This window comes from Sinohyriopsis cumingii, chromosome 1, assembly GCF_028554795.1.
Source record: "Sinohyriopsis cumingii isolate HCF-2022 chromosome 1, ASM2855479v2, whole genome shotgun sequence".
In the NCBI taxonomy this organism is placed as follows: Eukaryota; Metazoa; Mollusca; class Bivalvia; order Unionida; family Unionidae; genus Sinohyriopsis; species Sinohyriopsis cumingii.
Genome location: NC_142961.1, coordinates 60,878,693 through 60,897,387, shown reverse-complemented (window position 1 = coordinate 60,897,387; position 18,695 = coordinate 60,878,693). Strand labels below are relative to the sequence as shown.

The 18,695-nt window shown below is 33.9% G+C and overlaps 1 protein-coding gene across 1 annotated transcript in view; it reads right to left on the bottom strand.

The window, feature by feature from the left end:
* Positions 1–14,868: 14,868 nt before the first annotated feature.
* The window catches only part of LOC149806956 (peroxidasin-like), a 116,818-nt gene continuing 112,991 nt past the window's right edge, over positions 14,869–18,695 (bottom strand). The window contains exons 17-20 of the mRNA XM_089960114.1: positions 18,216–18,424; positions 17,422–17,675; positions 16,587–16,706; positions 14,869–15,055 (exon numbers count right to left, since the gene is read on the bottom strand). Of these exons, the coding sequence (XP_089816240.1) occupies positions 14,963–15,055; positions 16,587–16,706; positions 17,422–17,675; positions 18,216–18,424 (676 nt within the window). The 3' untranslated portion in view covers positions 14,869–14,962. The remainder of the gene's footprint in view (positions 15,056–16,586; positions 16,707–17,421; positions 17,676–18,215; positions 18,425–18,695) is intronic.

The following is an 18,695-nucleotide window of genomic DNA, read 5'->3' as shown; positions in this document are numbered from 1 at the left end:
CAATCTTGCGATATTACTGCATTGACCAATATAATATTTGCAAAGCCTAGGAGAAAGAAAATCCGATTAAATAATAGCCTGAGTTTTAGGGGTAGTTCGATACGATTCAGTAGAGACTCAATCTTCACAGTTCAGTTCTAATGTAACAATTTGAATGACTGTTAGTTTATTTAACAAGATTCTGCTTACTTAGGTGATTTTGGTGAAGTTAATAACTGTAGGGATGTTACGCATTTTAGTACATTTAGTAACTTTTAGTACATTTAGTAACATTTAGTATATTTAGTAACATTTTTCTCCAATATATCAAATGAAAGGTTATGCATAAACGGGATAATGTGTGGGAAAATAATAATTTAAAGGTAAGAAGTTTTTCAGAAACATTCTAAATTCAATTATTCCAAGGTGTTGAGTTCTTTTCAAAGATACATTAGCGTTCATCGATTATGAAAAATCATTCAATAAGAATGTAATTTAATAAATTAACCAGGTATTGCCTTAATTCAGTATGTGCTATTAATATCTCTTCAAGTTTATTTTCTCAGCATGGCTTGAAACTAGGAAAACCGATTTCACCAATCTTGTTTTCATTTTTTTAAAATGAAATATATTGTTACTAGCATACAACATAATTTAATTGCATATGAGGTTTTCTCTCTAGATGATTTGTTTTTATCTTTGCTGTTACACGCAAATGATGCAGTAATTTTTGAAAAAATCTTATCAAGGAAACAACGGGCATTTCAAGTTAAAGATCTGTTCGATGACAGAGGATCGTCTCACGTATGGATATATTAATTTCAAAATTTATTTCCAGTCAGTGCAATATGAGATAGAGCTTTAGATCAGTATAAGAAAATGGATATCCACGGTGAGATCATAAAACAAGGTAGAATAATTATTACTTGTCCCAAGAATATAATAATTATCATTACATGAGTAATTGGACCTGACAAATGGAGCTCGTCTAAAAATTGCTCCAATAGATTTAGAGTTATATCGCAAAACTCGAATATAGAAATGGGTCATTATGAGGGAAGGGACTAGTGGCTATTTAATAGGCATAATATAAGGGCAGTCAAAAATGGATATAACGTTTTGCTCGAATTTCCATTTTATAAGGAACCGAGACGACAATTTTCACCACGATATTATTGCTCATAGCCGAACAAGGAAATTATGAAGCCATATGTGTCACAAATTAAAACAATATTGAAGCAAAAGAAAAGTTCGTAAAAAATATTGTGTAATTATAATTATACTATATTCTAATGCTAACAGAATTAATTATAATATGGTCTACGTTTTATGTCATTAAATTTTTATTTCGTCATTACGATTTACGACAATCTGATTGATCATGCCCTTGTGAACTTTTGGGGTTTTGTACCTATATGAACCCATTTTAAAAGAAACTTTTTGGGTTTATACCTATGTGAACCCATTTTTTAACTTTTGGGGTTTATACCTATATGAACCTATTTTAAAAGAAACATTTAGGGTTTATACCTGTGAACCCATGTTTTTACTTTTTGGGTTTATACCTATATGAACCCATTTTAAAGGAAACTTTTTGGGTTTATACTTATGTGAACCCATTTTTTAACTTTTGGGGTTTATACCTATATGAACCCATTTTTAAAGAAACTTTTTGGGTTTATACCTATATGAACCCATTTTTTAAAACCATGCCCACCTGCACTACGTTGCTGTACATATACTCAATTAATGAGGGCCATATTTAGAACATAGGATCACTCAAACTCAGACTTCTTACGTAAGATTTTAATTGTGAACCAAATGCTAGACCTTTTTTCAAATAAATGAGATAGCTTTGCTAATGCTACAAGTAAAATACACTTTAAATGAATAAATAAACTTTGTTTGCTTAAATATCTTGATGTGAAGACTTGACGGTACCGTGCGGACTTCATCAGTGCGTGTATGTGTTATTGCATTTTATAAGATTTCTATACCGTTACAATATGGAAATTTGAAATTTGTTCTGTAGAATAATATTAAATAGAAGGAGAAAAAAACCCCACAAAATAATGAGGTCAAATAGGTATTGAACCAAGTTCAATGCATTATTTGAACGGCGGTCAAATTAACTTGTGGTCACTTGACAGATGAGGTATTAGATAAAATACAAAAGACAGTATGGTCTGTTTACAGTTTTTATGGATACAGTTCCATTTAAGGACTGTTGTTTATTATGAAACAAATTAGACCAACATGAAAAACATGTTAGCATCTAGCTTCTTCAAGCTGATCAGGGTTGTGTGCTAACGTCAGCCGGCAAGCTTGTCTCTGATTGGCTGCTGAACTTAACTATAAGGATTGATTGTATATTATTTTTATTGGATTCAATTAAGTATGAACCGAAAATATGCTGTGCAAACTTGTATATGATCCGCATCGCAGATACAGTTTTCACAGCGTTTCTTCTGTTCAGAATTCGGTGAATTTAAAAAATAGTCAGTCTTTAAATAAATTTAATTGTATTTTCTTTCACAACATGAAACCACATTTGTTTAACATTCAGTAGAATTGTGTTCTTTATCCGGCGCAGTAATACATGTTTGCATCCTTACGTCTGTAGGTAAAATCTGATTTTGCGTGCGTGCGTGCGTGCGTGTGTGTGTGTGTGATTTGGATTTTTAACGTAATAAGTTTTCAGTCATATCGCTACGATGTCTGCAGTGTGACAGTTTATAGTGATGTCTAGCACTGGGGCATCATGCCGCAGACATGTAGAATGATGTCCCACCCAGTCACATTATCCTGACGCCGGGCCGACCATCCCTAACACTAACCTCTTAATGCTGAGCGCCAAGCGAGGTAGCTGTTAGTATCATTTTTGTAAGTCTTTGGTTTGACTCGGCCGGGGATCGAACCCACGACCTCACTCATCCGAGGCCGACGCTCTAACCACTATGCCAGCGGAGCGGTATTTAATTTTGCAACTTAATGCTAAATAACATTTGTGTTTTGTTCTATTCTCTATTTTGTCTTGCTTATTTCTGCAATCATGCGTGAAGTTTGTGGCATAGGGAAGCCTGTAATATAGTATGGTGACGCCGAAATGTAAGTCACCTAATTTCCATTTCCAATCAATACTCACCCATCACCAACTTCTCCATAATTTTCATACGATGATTAGTATGATGAGAGCTATCATTGATATTAAATAATTTCTAGCGTTATATTTTATAAGAGTTTTTTTCCTAAGTCATTTACCACTTGTCGTAGAGTGTGTATTGCAGGTGTGGACGAAATTGAGCTAGATACCTGCCAACGTTGATTCTGCATCAGGCAACGTGCAAGTTTCACGCTGACAACTGTAATAAATAAACTAATACCGGAAACGGCAACACATTATTAATTTGTTGAAATTTAATACGTTACGTTCATATGATTTAATTCATATTTATTTTAATTTAATTGTTTGTCAGTTTTAAATTTTTTTATTCTATTATATGCTATTATATTGTAAATGTATTCACTTGAGATGATACTTTTTTCTGGAAATAGTTTGACCTTGACTGTTAATTTGTAAACATTAGGTGCTGATCTGACATTTTACAGAATTTGTAGCAACCTTCGTAAACATGTTCTATTTTATTTTACATTGATTGGTTGTTTCCAAAGTCTAGATGGGACCTTGTCTTTAAGATATAAACAATTTTTATTTTATTTCTTAGAGTAAAAATGATTGGTTTTCGTCAGGGTCACACTGGGTGGGCGTGATATTTGACAGCTGTTTGGCTTCTAGAGCCTTCCAGAAGATGATCACGTGACACTTGTTTACGTTTACAAGACGATATAACCCATGTTTTAGAGAATTAATTTAGTAGAAGTTGGGTTGTTAAACTGTTATATGTTGTGCTATTTGGAGTTATTTCAAATTACTTGGTTTGGAGTTATTTCAAATTACTTGGATTCAAAAGGTTTAATTCCATTATTTTTCTGGAAAATACGTGTGCTCGTGTGATATTGTGGAACAAGAACAGTTTTCTATAAAATTCATTCAGCTATCAGAAACCGGATTGATAATTCTTGATTCTACAAGGAACTGTAGACTTCAACACTACAGATTTCACCATATGTCATCGTATTCCATCTTGGATTCTTCATCGGGATTCGAACGTGAAATCAGTAGAACAGTTTGTTATTAGGACTTCAAAAATTTTATTCTTGGATAATTCTCGGATTAATTTTGGATTTGATTCTAAAAAACCGTAAGTTCATATTTTTCATTTTTTACAGAAATTTTCCAGGGAAATGAATTATTGCATTTTTTCAAAGCTTGTTGTTTTCACTCTTTCTTGTGTTACTGTTTATTTCAGCCTAAACAAGTAACGTAAGAAATAACAGTTTATTGGTTGACATAAAATATATTAATGAAATCAAAAATTGCATGAATGGAATAAAATTAAGATATGCTTCAACTGGGAATGGGGGAAATATTGCCAATGTATAAAATTCAGATTCATTATTTCTATATACATTGTTGATCGAAATTCGTGGATAAACCATGTCATATGCGTCATATAAAACGAGACGTAAATTAAACACACACACACACACACACACACACACACACACACACACACACACACACCGAACTAGTACAACAAATAAAGTCCTTATATGAGGATTCCGTGGGTACTTATACTTTGGAAATATTGAAGCCTAAGAAAAAAAAAGCTTGAAAGTTTGTGACAGGCCAAACTTCGGGGAAGTATTATTAGATCCAGAGTAAAATGGGTAGAAGAGGGCGATAATCCAACAAAATAATTTTGAAATCTAGAACATAGAAACTACCTGAATAAAACAGTTACAAAATTAATTCAATATGAAAATGAAATTATTACTAGTAGATTCGATATTCTACACCAAATTAAAGTGTGTTATAATAATCTATATAGTGATGAAAATGATGTAATAGATATGGACGTAGAGTGCCTTACCAAAAACTATACAATTCCTAGGCCTACCCAAGAGCAGTCTTTAAGGTCAGAAGGTACGTTACCATTCGGAAGTACCTTATTGAATGAAAAGTATTTAAAAAATAGCAAAAGCCCAGGATCAGATGATTTCACAACTGAAAATTTTAAAATCTTCTGGATTGACTTGGTTAATTTGTAGTTAGAACAATGAAGCACAGGAAAACTAGACCATTCACAAATAGTTTGGGACAAGGCATTATAACTTGCATATTCATGGAGGATAAACCCAAACAATACTTTAGGAACTGGCGCCAATTTTCTCTTCTTGACACTACTTTAATTCTTGATGGCTCTTTTGAATCCTTGAAATTGAAGTATTAAACTTCTTTGCAAGAATTTCAGGACTGAAACTTAACATTGCCAAATCAAGGGCGGTTTGGATAGGAAGAAGGAGGCACTGTGCAGGAAACTTGTCATTACAGGTTAAAATTACAGTGGGTGACTGAATTTACATAATTAGGCATCGAGTTTGTGGCGGAATTGGATAAAATAGTAATCAAAAATAAAATAGCAAATTATTAAAAAAATTTTAAAACATTGGGAAAACAGATCCTTAATACCAATTCGTAAAATAACAGTTCTGAAAGCTTGAATTATTCCAAAGCTTTACTAGATTGTTCATCATGTTGCCAAACTCTCCGCAAAATTTTATTAGTGAATTAAATGAATTATTTTGCAACCTTATATGGAAGTCCAAAGTGGATAAAGTTAAAAAGAAAGTATGCATCAAACTATTTCTAAAGGTGGCTTGGCATTCACAGACATTGATAAATTTATATTAGCTTTGACAATAACATGAATTTGTAGAATTCTTCTCTCTGATAGAAATGTTTCAATTTGTTTGAGTTTGAAATATGTTGGGTTAAATATCTGTTCGTATTTGGAGATTAAAATTTAATGGCATTGTCCAAAAAGACAAAAGATACATGCTTTATTGCGTTGGAAGCTGTTAATAAGGGGAAAATATGCCCCGAATGGAAGAAAACTTATGAAAGCAAATAAATGATTTGAACATATGTAGTCTATATTTTTTAATGCTTTCAAAGCAGGGAACTATTACGATTTTGATAACTTTAAAGCTAAATGTGGTTTCAACACGAATTTCCTTATTTGTCAAGGTATAACTAAATCTGCCAAATTCTTATGTAAACTGTTGCAGTTGAATATGATAACGCCGGTTAGACCTTTCACCCTTTTCAATTTGGAAGTTTTCTTTGATAATAATAACGGGCGTAGAGACCTTTGCAAACCACTCTTAAAACCGGATGTTAAACCAACCAGTGAAAGTAAATGGAATGAAACTTTCAAGTTGAATATAGATGTGTGGCCTAACAGATGTACTAAAGCTTTTAAAATAAAAAGAAATTCAAAATTGCAATGGGTTCAATTTCGCGTTACTCTCATTCTTAATATACAATTGGCTGCTTTCGAAAAATGTATTTTTTTCTGGTAAAAGTTTACCGGAAACAATACTGCATGTGTTTAGGGAATGTGATGTAATACACTTTTTGTAGAATGATGTGTACCACTGAATTCGGAATGAAGTGAACATATATATCGTGTCAAATGCAAAAACATAATATTTGGAGATACAAGTGCAGATGGAATATAAGAGCAACCTTTGTAAGTCTGTTTTCTTCTGGCCAAAGATTACATTATATGTTTAAAATGGAAAAGTTTGTGCCTGGCTTAGAGGGATTGAAAGTTTTTCCGAAAGACCACTTTAATTTGGAAAAATATATTGCAATTAAACCTGAAAAGAAATAAATATTTATGTTGATAAGGGAACAATGGGAGTCATTGTTTAAATGGTAACATAGAAAAATTAATGTTATAATTCAAATGCATATTTTATAGCATGCTGTACTTTATAGTGTATAATGTGTTTGCAATATATAATATCCTTGGTGCCTGATGAACTGATATGACTTGAAAATTCTGTTGTTTTTCTTTTCTTTTTTCTTTTATTTTACATTGACGAAAATCATTGTTTTATTGTAGCAATATGTATCACACGTTTCCTCTAACCTTATCTGATGGCGATGAATAAAGCTAATACATGAAACCGTCTTGTTTCTGTTTGGAGTTTGTTTTAGGTTTTACTGAATTGCAAATTACCATGGGCTATGTACATTTAAAGTGATATATTATTTTAAGATATGTACATCTTGATGGCAAGGATGCAAGAGAGGATGTGACTGAGAAGCAGAGGGGAGGAGAAAGAACAAAGGCGAATTAGGCCTTACTATGGAAATATAGTGTGTGTGTGTGTGTGTGTGTGTGTGTGGTAGACTATGAAGCAGCACTGTTAAGAGAGATGTATACTCATTATTTCTCGATGCAAACAGGCTAGATTATCCACGTACTTTGGCCTGTGTATGTAAGTGTCATTGGGCAGTTTGATGTAAAACACTGTCTTTCAAGCGGTCCGTACATTGGTACCCGAGGTATCCATCTTTTCCTTGACAACGCACTGGCACATAAATATGCCGTCTTGGCAAGCTTCCCGAAGGAGCACTGAATTCAAACTTTAAAGACATCTTCCTTACAGCCCTGATTTAGTTCCAAGTAATTTTTGGCTGAATTGAAGATTAGTCGAGGAGCAGACTGTTTGAAAGCCGCTATATAACTGGAAGTGAAGGTTTCAGGCATGTGAACAACATACCAAAATATGAGTAAAAATTGTAATAACTGGGTAATGAGACTGAGAAATTGTGTAGAGTCGCATGGGGAGATCACTGAGGGGATGCACTTACGTATTGTGCACCAAAAATGAAATTTGTTGCACAGCGCATTACTACTCTGAACTTTTGAATACCTCTCTTAGATAGGAAGATAAACAGAAGGATGTTCTTATAACTGGCCAAATTCACTTTTTGTTGGCCGGAAGAAAAAAAAAACGCATTCCATTAGAATTTCTATTTAGAATGTAATTATACTGATATTGTACGTCACTTCTAACATCTATTACATCTATACAAAACAGATTTGAACTAGTCAAGCGATTTCTAGAGGACAGTGCGCACAAGTCTTCTGAATATAGTGTAAGTAAAGTGATTGGTCAACATGCATAACTTCTGATGATGAGTATAATAACTTTCATGGCAATCCACTACAAAGTATACGAGTGCCAGAATTCGTAATATTGCTTGTTCATTGTTTCTGGTCGTAAGTAAGTAAGGACAATTCTATCTTCAATAAATCGCTGGAACACGAGATTTTAACCGTATACAATGTACTAGGTATAAAAGCGATCCACAAATATTCAAGACTAATTGCGTTCACAAAATTGTGTTCACAAATAATTCAGCTACAGGACATAAGGGGCAATAACTCTAACATAAATTAGGAGAGCAAAGTGACTTGTCCTAGAAAGCATCTTTAATTAACGAACATATGATATACCAAGCTTCGTGGCTATCGATTGAAAACTGTAAGACTATTCATAATGACGAGATCTTGTCGTGCACAACATCAGGTTCTAATAAATAACTCTAAAATAGAAGAAAAAAAAAATGATGGAAACTGATTGGTCAGTACGCGCATTGTCAGATGATGATCTTAACATGTCCCAAAGTGTCACGGCTATCCACTGAAATCTGAGACTGTTTGAGTTCGAAAGATTTAATCACACACTGCATTTAGCACAAGTAGAAAAAAAGCAACAAATCTTACAAATTTTGTGCGGATACAGTCATTTTCAGACGATGAACATGCTATTTCGTGGCAATCTATTAAATCATGCGGATCTAGCTCCACAAACGAGACTCAGCCATGAACAATACTGAGTTACAATGGCAATAAATACTATAACTCTAACAGCAAAGTGATTTGTTTATATACATATGCAGGGTACAAAATACACATACTCTCCAAAACACCGTTATTTAGTTTTTTTTAGTCTCTTTTGTCGGAGCACAATAAGGCATTTACTTTAAACTCCCGTGGAAACGAGATTCTGTCCAAGATTATTGTCATAAATCTTAACTATACTGAGTGCAGAATAAATAAAAATCATTGGTTGTCCACATTTGTTGCAGAATATAGGCTGCAAATTCATACGATCTCTAAATATTTAATTGCAAATTGTAAGACATATTTTAAATGGAAAATGCAAGACGAAACAAACAAATATGTTATGATGTTTTTGCTTGAGACCCCCCCCCCCCCAGTAAATGGATCTAAATAATTACCGGTATTGTAAAATAAAAATTGCTGTAGGCTTTTTTGTTGGAAAGTATGAAAAACAACCCGGTTCTATATAGTTTATATTGAGTAATCAGTGGAGCAAGTGACATAGAAACTGATGTGCCGTTGCGTTATGCGATGGCAAATCAGAATCAATGTTGTTTGCAGTGGACTTGGATGTATAAGCTAGTATATACGGTAAGTATATGTTGTCTTCACCATGATGTTAAAAAGATGGTAAATTGGAACAGAAGGTGGATATAAAAAATGTCTCAAACTGCAACGCGACGCACGTTGTATCTCATAATCTCAAGAAATGTTCATCAATAAAATGCAGAAGATGTAAATTACATTTTAAAATCAGCCAAATTAATTCCACTGAACCGTAGTACAATCTTTGAAGTAATTCGATGTGATAAGAAAACATCATTTTGAAGTTGCAATTCACTGTTTAAGATATTTTTCCTTATCGGCATGTACTAACGCGTGATTCAGTGGTTTTTCTCTCTCCATATTCTTGGGATTTATCCATATTATTTGACATGTTTGAAATGAGCAAATATCACATTATAAAGTTTTTAAAAAGTCATTATAAAGTAAATAAAATGTCTATATGAAGAAAAAAAACTATCGTACAGCTCACATGCTTAGTAAACGAGCATTCGAGCTTAATATGAGTTTTTGAAAACGGAAAAGATATTTGATGATCTGACAGCCTGGATGCTACATTTGTTTGATATAATTGAAACTGCTGTTAGATAAACAATATACGATATACATGTAAACAAAGTATCGCACATACAGACCGTAACAATAAAGCATCACACACGTGTATAACACTGAATATGCAATGTACATACAAACTGGATGATATAGTGCTAATAAAGAAGAATAGTCAAATATTTCTAAAGACAAATCAAATTTTGTTAGAGCTTCTGATAATACTGTCCTCTTTTTCCATTCACCAAGAAAAGTAAAAGAAAAACGCAGGTTTATTCTAGTCTCAGTTGTTTTTGTAATGGGATCATTTTAGTTCAATATTTCTATCATCTTTGAATATCCAGTAGTCTAACAATGTTTGTATTAAACCTTTCGAAGAGATTTTGTAAATGCAACAGTTCCTGATTGTGGCACTGCTTAAACTGTCTTCAAACCTGTAAAGTGACTTCGATATCTAAAATATTATGGGATACATTTAAGAAAAGATGCGGATTTGGAATCGGGTCACAATTAATACTTCCAGTTCAGTACCCACGAATGTAGTTTATTTTTTCCTCTCTCATTTTGGTGGTGATAGAAGAGTTTTATTTATGCATTTTTGGTAGGGATTTAAAGGTAACTGTTTATTCTTGATAATATGAGCTCAGGGTGTTGTTGTCTGTGTGTATTACGGCGACAGTGTACAGTGAGTAATAAGGCCTTGGTGGTGATCCGGAAGTGAAATATGTGTTCTGTTTACATGCTGCTATGTTGAAAGTCCAGCATCTCAAAAAACCTTTGACAAGAACTTCACCGTGAAGTCATCTTTGAAGGTATTTTAGATTAACATATGATTTGCATTAATTGTTACACATTGGAAAGATCAGTACTGAGAAACAGATGTAGAGAACACAGAATAAAATTAATTGTGTTCTATGTCCATTTGTAGCCTACACAACAAAGCTGATTTGCTCCAAATCGAGCAAATACGTTTCAGACGTCTTACCATAAGACGGCTTTTACAGTTATTGACAAATTTTACTTGCTTGCAATTCAGGAATTAGACAACCACACAAATAGATTCAAGAAAATATCGCGTCTTTTGGTAGTATATGAACATATTGTTTGATATGCAACACGCAGTGGTTATAATGGGTCACTCGGAACATAACACTTCTGGAGGAATCATGGATGGATTATCTCCCTTTATGAAGTTCACTGATAGCAATAACTGCTGTTTATATCGTAATGGAAGTCACGATCAATGCCTCGTCATGATTAAAAGTATTAATTTTAAATTTAAAAACCCTACTGTCTTGCCTCTATACCATCAGAGGATCAGTGTATATCCATCCACTGATACATTATTGTTATTTATTATTGTTCTTCTTCTATTTTCCAGCTAGAAAATAATACGTTTTACCAGGATGGCATCACTACAGATATAAAAGAAATACAAACAAGAACAGATGTCTAGTTTGGTATTAGTTAGTTTTTCAATAGCCAAATAAGGCATTACATCCAGCCTGCTTCTACATTCGTTAAATTTGCAATGAATAGCTTTCACATTGTTGTACATTTTGTATATATAACGCAAAACAAATGCATTTTTTTATTATTTTGTATACAATTGTCCAATATAAATATCCTTTATCTTTTATTTTGAGAAAAGAAAAATTAAAGTGAAAAGAGATTTTAAAAAGTAAATTAAATTTGGAAAAAAATTAATTCAAACTGGTTTGCCGAATTTAGTGTAAGTACAACATTTCAAAACTGTTTAGTGACATTTAAAAAGTGTTTAGAAGGTCAAAGTCTTAAAATAATCTTTTAATTACTTGTCATTTCTGTTACTAAAGCTATTAAGATACTTATGCTAAACTCTTACCATTTACATATATTAAAAAATGCTTAAAGACTTCCCTTGATTAGCATTATTGAAGATTTAATATGTTGTGAAATATACAGTACCTTGTACGGCATCAGAGCTCATGAATAATAATAAGTTTATTAGAAGTTATTTCCATCAAGCACTTTCAATCCAAAATATCTTAAATAGTCCTTAACGGCTTTTTACAAAGCTTTCGCTGGTATCTTATCTTAACAAGTTGTGGGTTTTTCAGTTGTTTGATTTTAAACTCCTGTGTCATTTTAATCTTTCTTTAGCTAATTATTGTGCAGTTGAAGTATTTTCTAGAAAGACTTTGTTACTTAATCGATAGATCCAATAAGAAAAGATAAACATGCTGATCCACGTCTACTTAAACGGTTGAAAGGTAAACATGGTTTTAAAATATAACATGACTGCTGTTAGAATGTCAGATAATATTCAATTGCTTAATAAAGACGAAAACCAGTCAACAGTAATATGAGATGTAACGTAAGAACTCACGAATGTATCTTGCGCAATTAAATGGCTCATTGTATTTATGTATGCTTTTCAGAAACTAATCTTATGACGCAGGCAATAGTTTTTTTTTTCCTGCGGAGAGTGAGCAGAAAGTGTCTTATATGTGTGTAGTTATTACGTAGCTGTGTACGGACCCTTCCAGAGTCATGTCATTGGAAGACATATTCGTAGGCTACTGAAGATTTGATTGGATCTTTTGTAGTTGAAGGAAATTTCTTTAATCTCTGGAAAACATTAAGAACACAACATAAGATTTCAGTCCATCTATACGTTAATGAGTCAGGCGCTGATATAACCGTAGTGCTCCTTGATAAAAATGATCATCCCATCAATTATGCACAGTCTCGGTACTAGATATATTTCACAGAACAGTATATTCGACTAATCTTTATAGCAGGCGTACAAAACCCGTTGCCCGCGGGCCGTATCAGGCCTCGAACATGTTCTGTCTGGTCCTCAGAGCAAATTAAAATACAGAATCTGGCCCGTTAACAGTAATTATATTAAAGAAATTAGAAATCCATTGGGCTACTAACAAATTTGCGACATACATCAACCTCACACAGAGCTTAAGTCTAACTCAGAGAAGCCGGTAATGTCGTCCTCACCTAAGAAGTTAAAAAAGCCGCACCTGTTTGAACGCTATCGCAAAAGGGCATCATAACTTAGCTCGCCTCCGGCAGCAATTTTTGGCTGCGCCGGCCCTGTCAAGTCTATTACTAAGATTTTTGATTGTCAGCTCGTTGCGCGATCTTATTCACGTTCTCTGTGTCGGCGATTCGAGAATATATGTTCTTCATTGCCTTAACAGCGTCAGCGATAGTTAAGACAAAGCGTGCTGTTCTAAAATATAAATTTACAGTGTCGTAAGCGAATATGTCTAAACCTGAAGCTAAAAAGCGTAAGATTGTGTTTAATTTGCTGCGAATCACTTAGCGTTATGAGAGTATAACTGCAGACGACACTACGAAACGAAACATGCCGCTGCTTATAACGAATTGGAAGATGACTTGAGACGGCAGAAAATCGAACAGTTAAAGAAGACTCTCTCGACTGAGCATATTATTTTACACAAGGAAGTCGCAAGAAACAAGATGTTTGACAAGTGCCAGGTGCAAAGTGGCATATATAATTGCAAAGTCATCACGGCCTGTCACATATGGCGATTTTATCAGAGAATGTCTCCAAAACATCTGCACAGAAATATGTCCAGAACGCTTATTAATGTTAATTTCGTTTACCAAGTCGCTATTGTTTAGAACATGTAGCGTCGTGTTTGCAGCCCTAGAGTGGTCTTAGAAAATGCAATCTGGCCGAAAAAGGTTGTGCACCCCTGATTTATAGGAACATTATAAAAGCTTATGCACACTGTTAAAAGTGCGTGTAGCATATTTCACATTTTAGTTAAAAGTGCGTGTAGCATTTTCACATTTTAGTTAAAAGTGCGTGTAACATATTTCACATTTTAGTTAAACGTGCATGTAGCATATTTCACATTTTAGTTAAAAGTGCGTGTAGCATATTTCACATATTTCACATTTTAGTTAAACGTGCGTGTAGCATATTTCACATTTTAGTTAAACGTGCATGTAGCATATTTCACATTTTAGTTAAAAGTGCGTGTAGCATATTTCACATTTTAGTTAAACGTGCATGTAGCATATTTCACATTTTAGTTAAAAGTGCGTGTAGCATATTTCACATTTTAGTTAAAAGTGCGTGTAGCATATTTCACATATTTCACATTTTAGTTAAACGTGCGTGTAGCATGTTTCACATTTTAGTTAAAAGTGCGTGATCGGAAAACCACATTGGAAACATCACAGCCACATTGTCATGTATATGAGTTTGGTACAAAATGACGCCATGTGACGCCACATATCATCACAGTTTTCGCTATCGAGTGTCATGATTTCTTCTCTGTAGAAATATTCCAATGTTTCTCTTTTCAGCTTTAATTTGCCAAAGAACTTTAAGTAACAGACGCAGATTTTTCCAGAAAGATACCACAATACCTTTGTCACGGTACTAATTTACCTACCGTATTTCAGGACCGCTCCAGTCGCCTAGTGGTTAGAGCGTCCGCCTCGGATGCGGGAGGTCGTGGGATTGATCCCTGGCCGAGTCATACCAAATACTGACAAAAAATGGTACTAACATCTGCCTCGCTTGGCGCTCAGCAGTAAGAAGTTAGTGTTAGGACTGGTCGACCTTGTGTCAGGATAATGTGACTGGGTGGGACATCATGCTACATGTCTGCGGCATGATTCCCCAGTGCTAGACATTACTATAAACTGTCAAACTGCAGACATCGTAGAGATGTGACTGAAAAATTGTTACTGCTACGTTAAAAATCCTAATCACACATCACACCGTATTACAGCATGTGACTGAGTTCTTCGCCATTGTTCGGCAGTTTCTCCTATTTTACCCCGTATATCTTCGCGGTGGAATTTCAGAACAAAAGTCCTGTGGTCTTTAAATTATTGGGTTAATAGTACGTAAGATACAACATAAGCAACAAACAAGACCCATTAACCATTCAAGTGAAGAACACAAATACTAGATATATGCATTTAATGAAAAACCTAATTTAGAAAATCGATAAAAAATCGTCCAGAAATATGTCTGAATCGAAGGATTAAGTAAAGCAGTATCAGCACATCTGGCAGCATAAACCAGGTATTTTCTTCGGATATTCACAAATGAGAGATGGGCATGTGATGGTTTTGCACTTGACCTTTCCTTTCTGAAACGAGACGAGTGATAAAAGCTATAGAGATGCGATTTCTCCGTGATGTTCATTTTGTTTCAAAACACATGGAATAAAATGTTTCTGTATGTTCCAATTACCATTGAAAACTAAAGAAATACAGAAATATCGCTTTCTAACTCATGGAAAAAGCGTGAAGTGTAAGATGATGAAATTGTAAAGAAAAGTAACTCAACAATCGTACGACGGATCATCTGCTGGAGTGTAGATCTACCTGTCTCTTTGTGAACCCATTCATAACTCCATCAACCAGTCCTACCACCTACCTATCAGTTTGCTGAAATGAAACTAATGCCCTTGGCCATTTGGTTAAAACGTCTCTCTTTATATACGTGCAATATGCGAGGCCTGGTCATTTTATGGTTGGATGAATATACATATTAAACTCGACAAATAGTTGTAAGTAGGAGGTCAAACATGATGAAAAGACTATAGAAAAGTAACTCAATTATCGTACGGCAAATATTTGTCTGTTTTTAGAGTTAAAGCAAAAAATATTTCCTGTAGATCAGGACAAACAACTATTTCAGTTCCCATAGACCGCAACATCAAAATCTGGTCAGAGTGGAACCCAGTTTAGTGGTCTGATTGTGCATGGGTAGATGTAGAAATAGGAATAATGCACTATGTTTTTTTAATTTTTTTTTTACAAACGTATGTATAAGAATATAAGACCTATATGGTTTTCATCCCTACACGTTAATAATTCCACTCTGTAATTTCACTTGTGAAAGTCGAAAATTGTCAATCTATCATTCATGTGACTGAGTATATGATAGACAGGTTTCCTTGCCTAGGAAATGTATTACAAGTCATTTTAATAAGCAATCCGCAGATACATGTTCTAAACATCCAGTGTGACTAAAAATTGGTGCTGTCAGTAAAAATGTCTAAAACTTACACAACAAAAAAATATTTCCTAAAATGACAAAGTCAGTTAAACTGACTCATACAACGGGTGATAAAGAACTTGGGCATATTTTATTGAGATACCCTAACTCAATTCCCATTAGCGGCGATGTTAATATTTGGCCGAATTACTTTACTTTTGTGACTGGTTTGGCAAATCACCTCATAAATGATCATGAGGGAACTCTTGAAATCATGAAAGTATTACGAAGCAATCCTCCTTATTGCAGTCTAGTAGTACCTGTGTGGCGACAGCGAAACAATAAAAATGGTTATAGATTCGAGCCTAAAATACGTACATTTTATCTGTACACAGGATTAACCAATTAGTGACCATCATTCAATACGGCATATAATAATTGATAAAGTAATTAGCGAAATGTTACCAGATATAAAATGAAACAGGACTACCATCACTCTGATGCATTATGGGTATTTTCTAAGTGGATACAAATAATCTATACTAACATACTAATTATGGCATCATAAATATCTGCAAAAATGCTAATATTGATTAAAAGCAAGTTTATTAATAATTTCAATGTTTAGTTCAAAAATAAGAGGACTGCGCTGGACAATAATAAATGTTTAATATTACCTTGCATAAACATTCTGTGCACTCATCGTTAAACCAGGTTTCACTGTTTGATCTTCTATTTCCTCTTTCATCCATGCAGTCACTCTTTTCCATTCCAATATGAGAATACATCTTCCGCATCTGAAAAATCTTTCTTGAGATAAATTTCAGGGTGAATTAAAGAAAAAAACTGTTGCTGCATTATCCAGAGGATATTACTTGAAATTGGTAGCAATGTCCTCCAACAACAACTAAACAAACAATCTGAACAAAGCATGAAAAGGAGCGTATATATCCTATATAAACCGTTATTGTTAAGAGGTATTCTAGAAGAGAAATTTGATAGAAGGGAAACAGGCCTAAAACAATATCGCCTTTCCTCCATCAAGAGACTCGTCTTTCTCATCCGTCAGCTTTGTTCAGAATTAAGCTAAGACTTTATCAACGAACACCTTTTATTTATTTTAAGCGATGATATATTTTAATGGAATTTATGGAAATATATGACTTCATTCTCATGGGTAATTTCTGATGGAAAGAAAATGATTGTGTTATTGCAGAGAGTATGGTCAATTATCGTTAGTGATGAGATGGTAATCAAAGATAAATAGAAATATGTCTCACAACTGCCTTTAGGAGTGAAGACAGTTAAAACATTACTGATAACTTGATAGCAAAGTAAATAAGTAAAACATGTAAGTCAGGAACTGACTGACTGACTATAAATTAAACAAATAAAGAATATGTTGATGATATTAACAGTTTTGATATTTTAAACACATTTTTCTGATTAGAATTCTAATGAGCAAAGACGTATACAGCTTAGTATTAACTAGAAACTTTGTGTTATTCTTACATTTTTCTTAAGTCCTTTAATTGTATGTTGAAGACTTTCTACAGTCCCTTCGATTCCTTCAATTCTCTGTTCAATTGTCATCATCTTTTGTTCTACTTCCTGTTTGTTATACACTTGCTCTGTTATGTCGTGGATTCTTTTCCGTCTAGACTGGTTTTCATGCTTGTGAATGGGATCATCAGACTGAATACTATAGTCGTTAGTGGTCTGGAAATGACTGGTGATGGACCTAAAATCCCCTGCCTTTTTGCAATCTGAAAATATAAAGTTTCTTGCGACATGTAAATTGTGTTTCATTTCTAGGGTGGTTTGGAAGCTGAGAAAGTATTCAAAGAACGAAGAAGAAATATTAGAGTTTAATCGATGCGAAAGAAGAGATAAACAACAGTAAAACCAATATGTCAACAGCAGACTATGACAGCAAGAACTGGATTCCACATTTAGCATTGAATATCACAAAATCAAAAATCACCAAAAGTAACCTTGTAAATGATGTGCCTGTTGTTTAGCAAATTTAAGCATTATGTCAGGAAATTGTTGGGACACAAAACGAGAACGTGTTGAATTTAAAAACAATAGGTGGAATTTCTTTAATACGAAGTAATTTTAAATATTATGAAAATGTAACAAAGAATGTTTTGCTTTTATAATTCCTGCAACATTATGCAAATTTCTTGACTTTCAGCCTCAGTAGGAATTTAACCATCATGTAATTTCTTGGCCAGTAATCCAGACGCCAAGAGATTACGATAGAGAAAACATTTTGTTAATATAAGTCTGTTATATGTGTGTACCGGTGCAGCAGTCACTCCACATCTTTAGATCCATCCGGGGTATTTTGTCACATGGTACATAATCCTCCATGATGTGTGCCCTCCTGAACACATCTGGCTGGACCCTATTTATCCTGTCACTACTATCACATATAACAGATGCAAGAGACACCTGCTTCATTTGGACGATTTGATCAGGGGTAAAAGTCATAGGATTCTCGTACCAAAACCTGGAAAATAATGTGCATTGCAAGAAGTATATAGACGTATGTCACAACTACTATCACCTACAAAAAATTCTTACGTAACAATTTAGCATGAAGCTGAACTGGAAGAAATTGCCATGTCTAAAGTGCCATAATGGATCCTAACATATAAGGTTGCTTCTCTTCTGGTTCGTATATACTTTAAAGCGAACTGTGTTCCATACTAGTAAAAAGATCAGTGATTCTGATATGACTGCAATCTGTTATGACAAATTATCTTTGAATGGTAATGTCA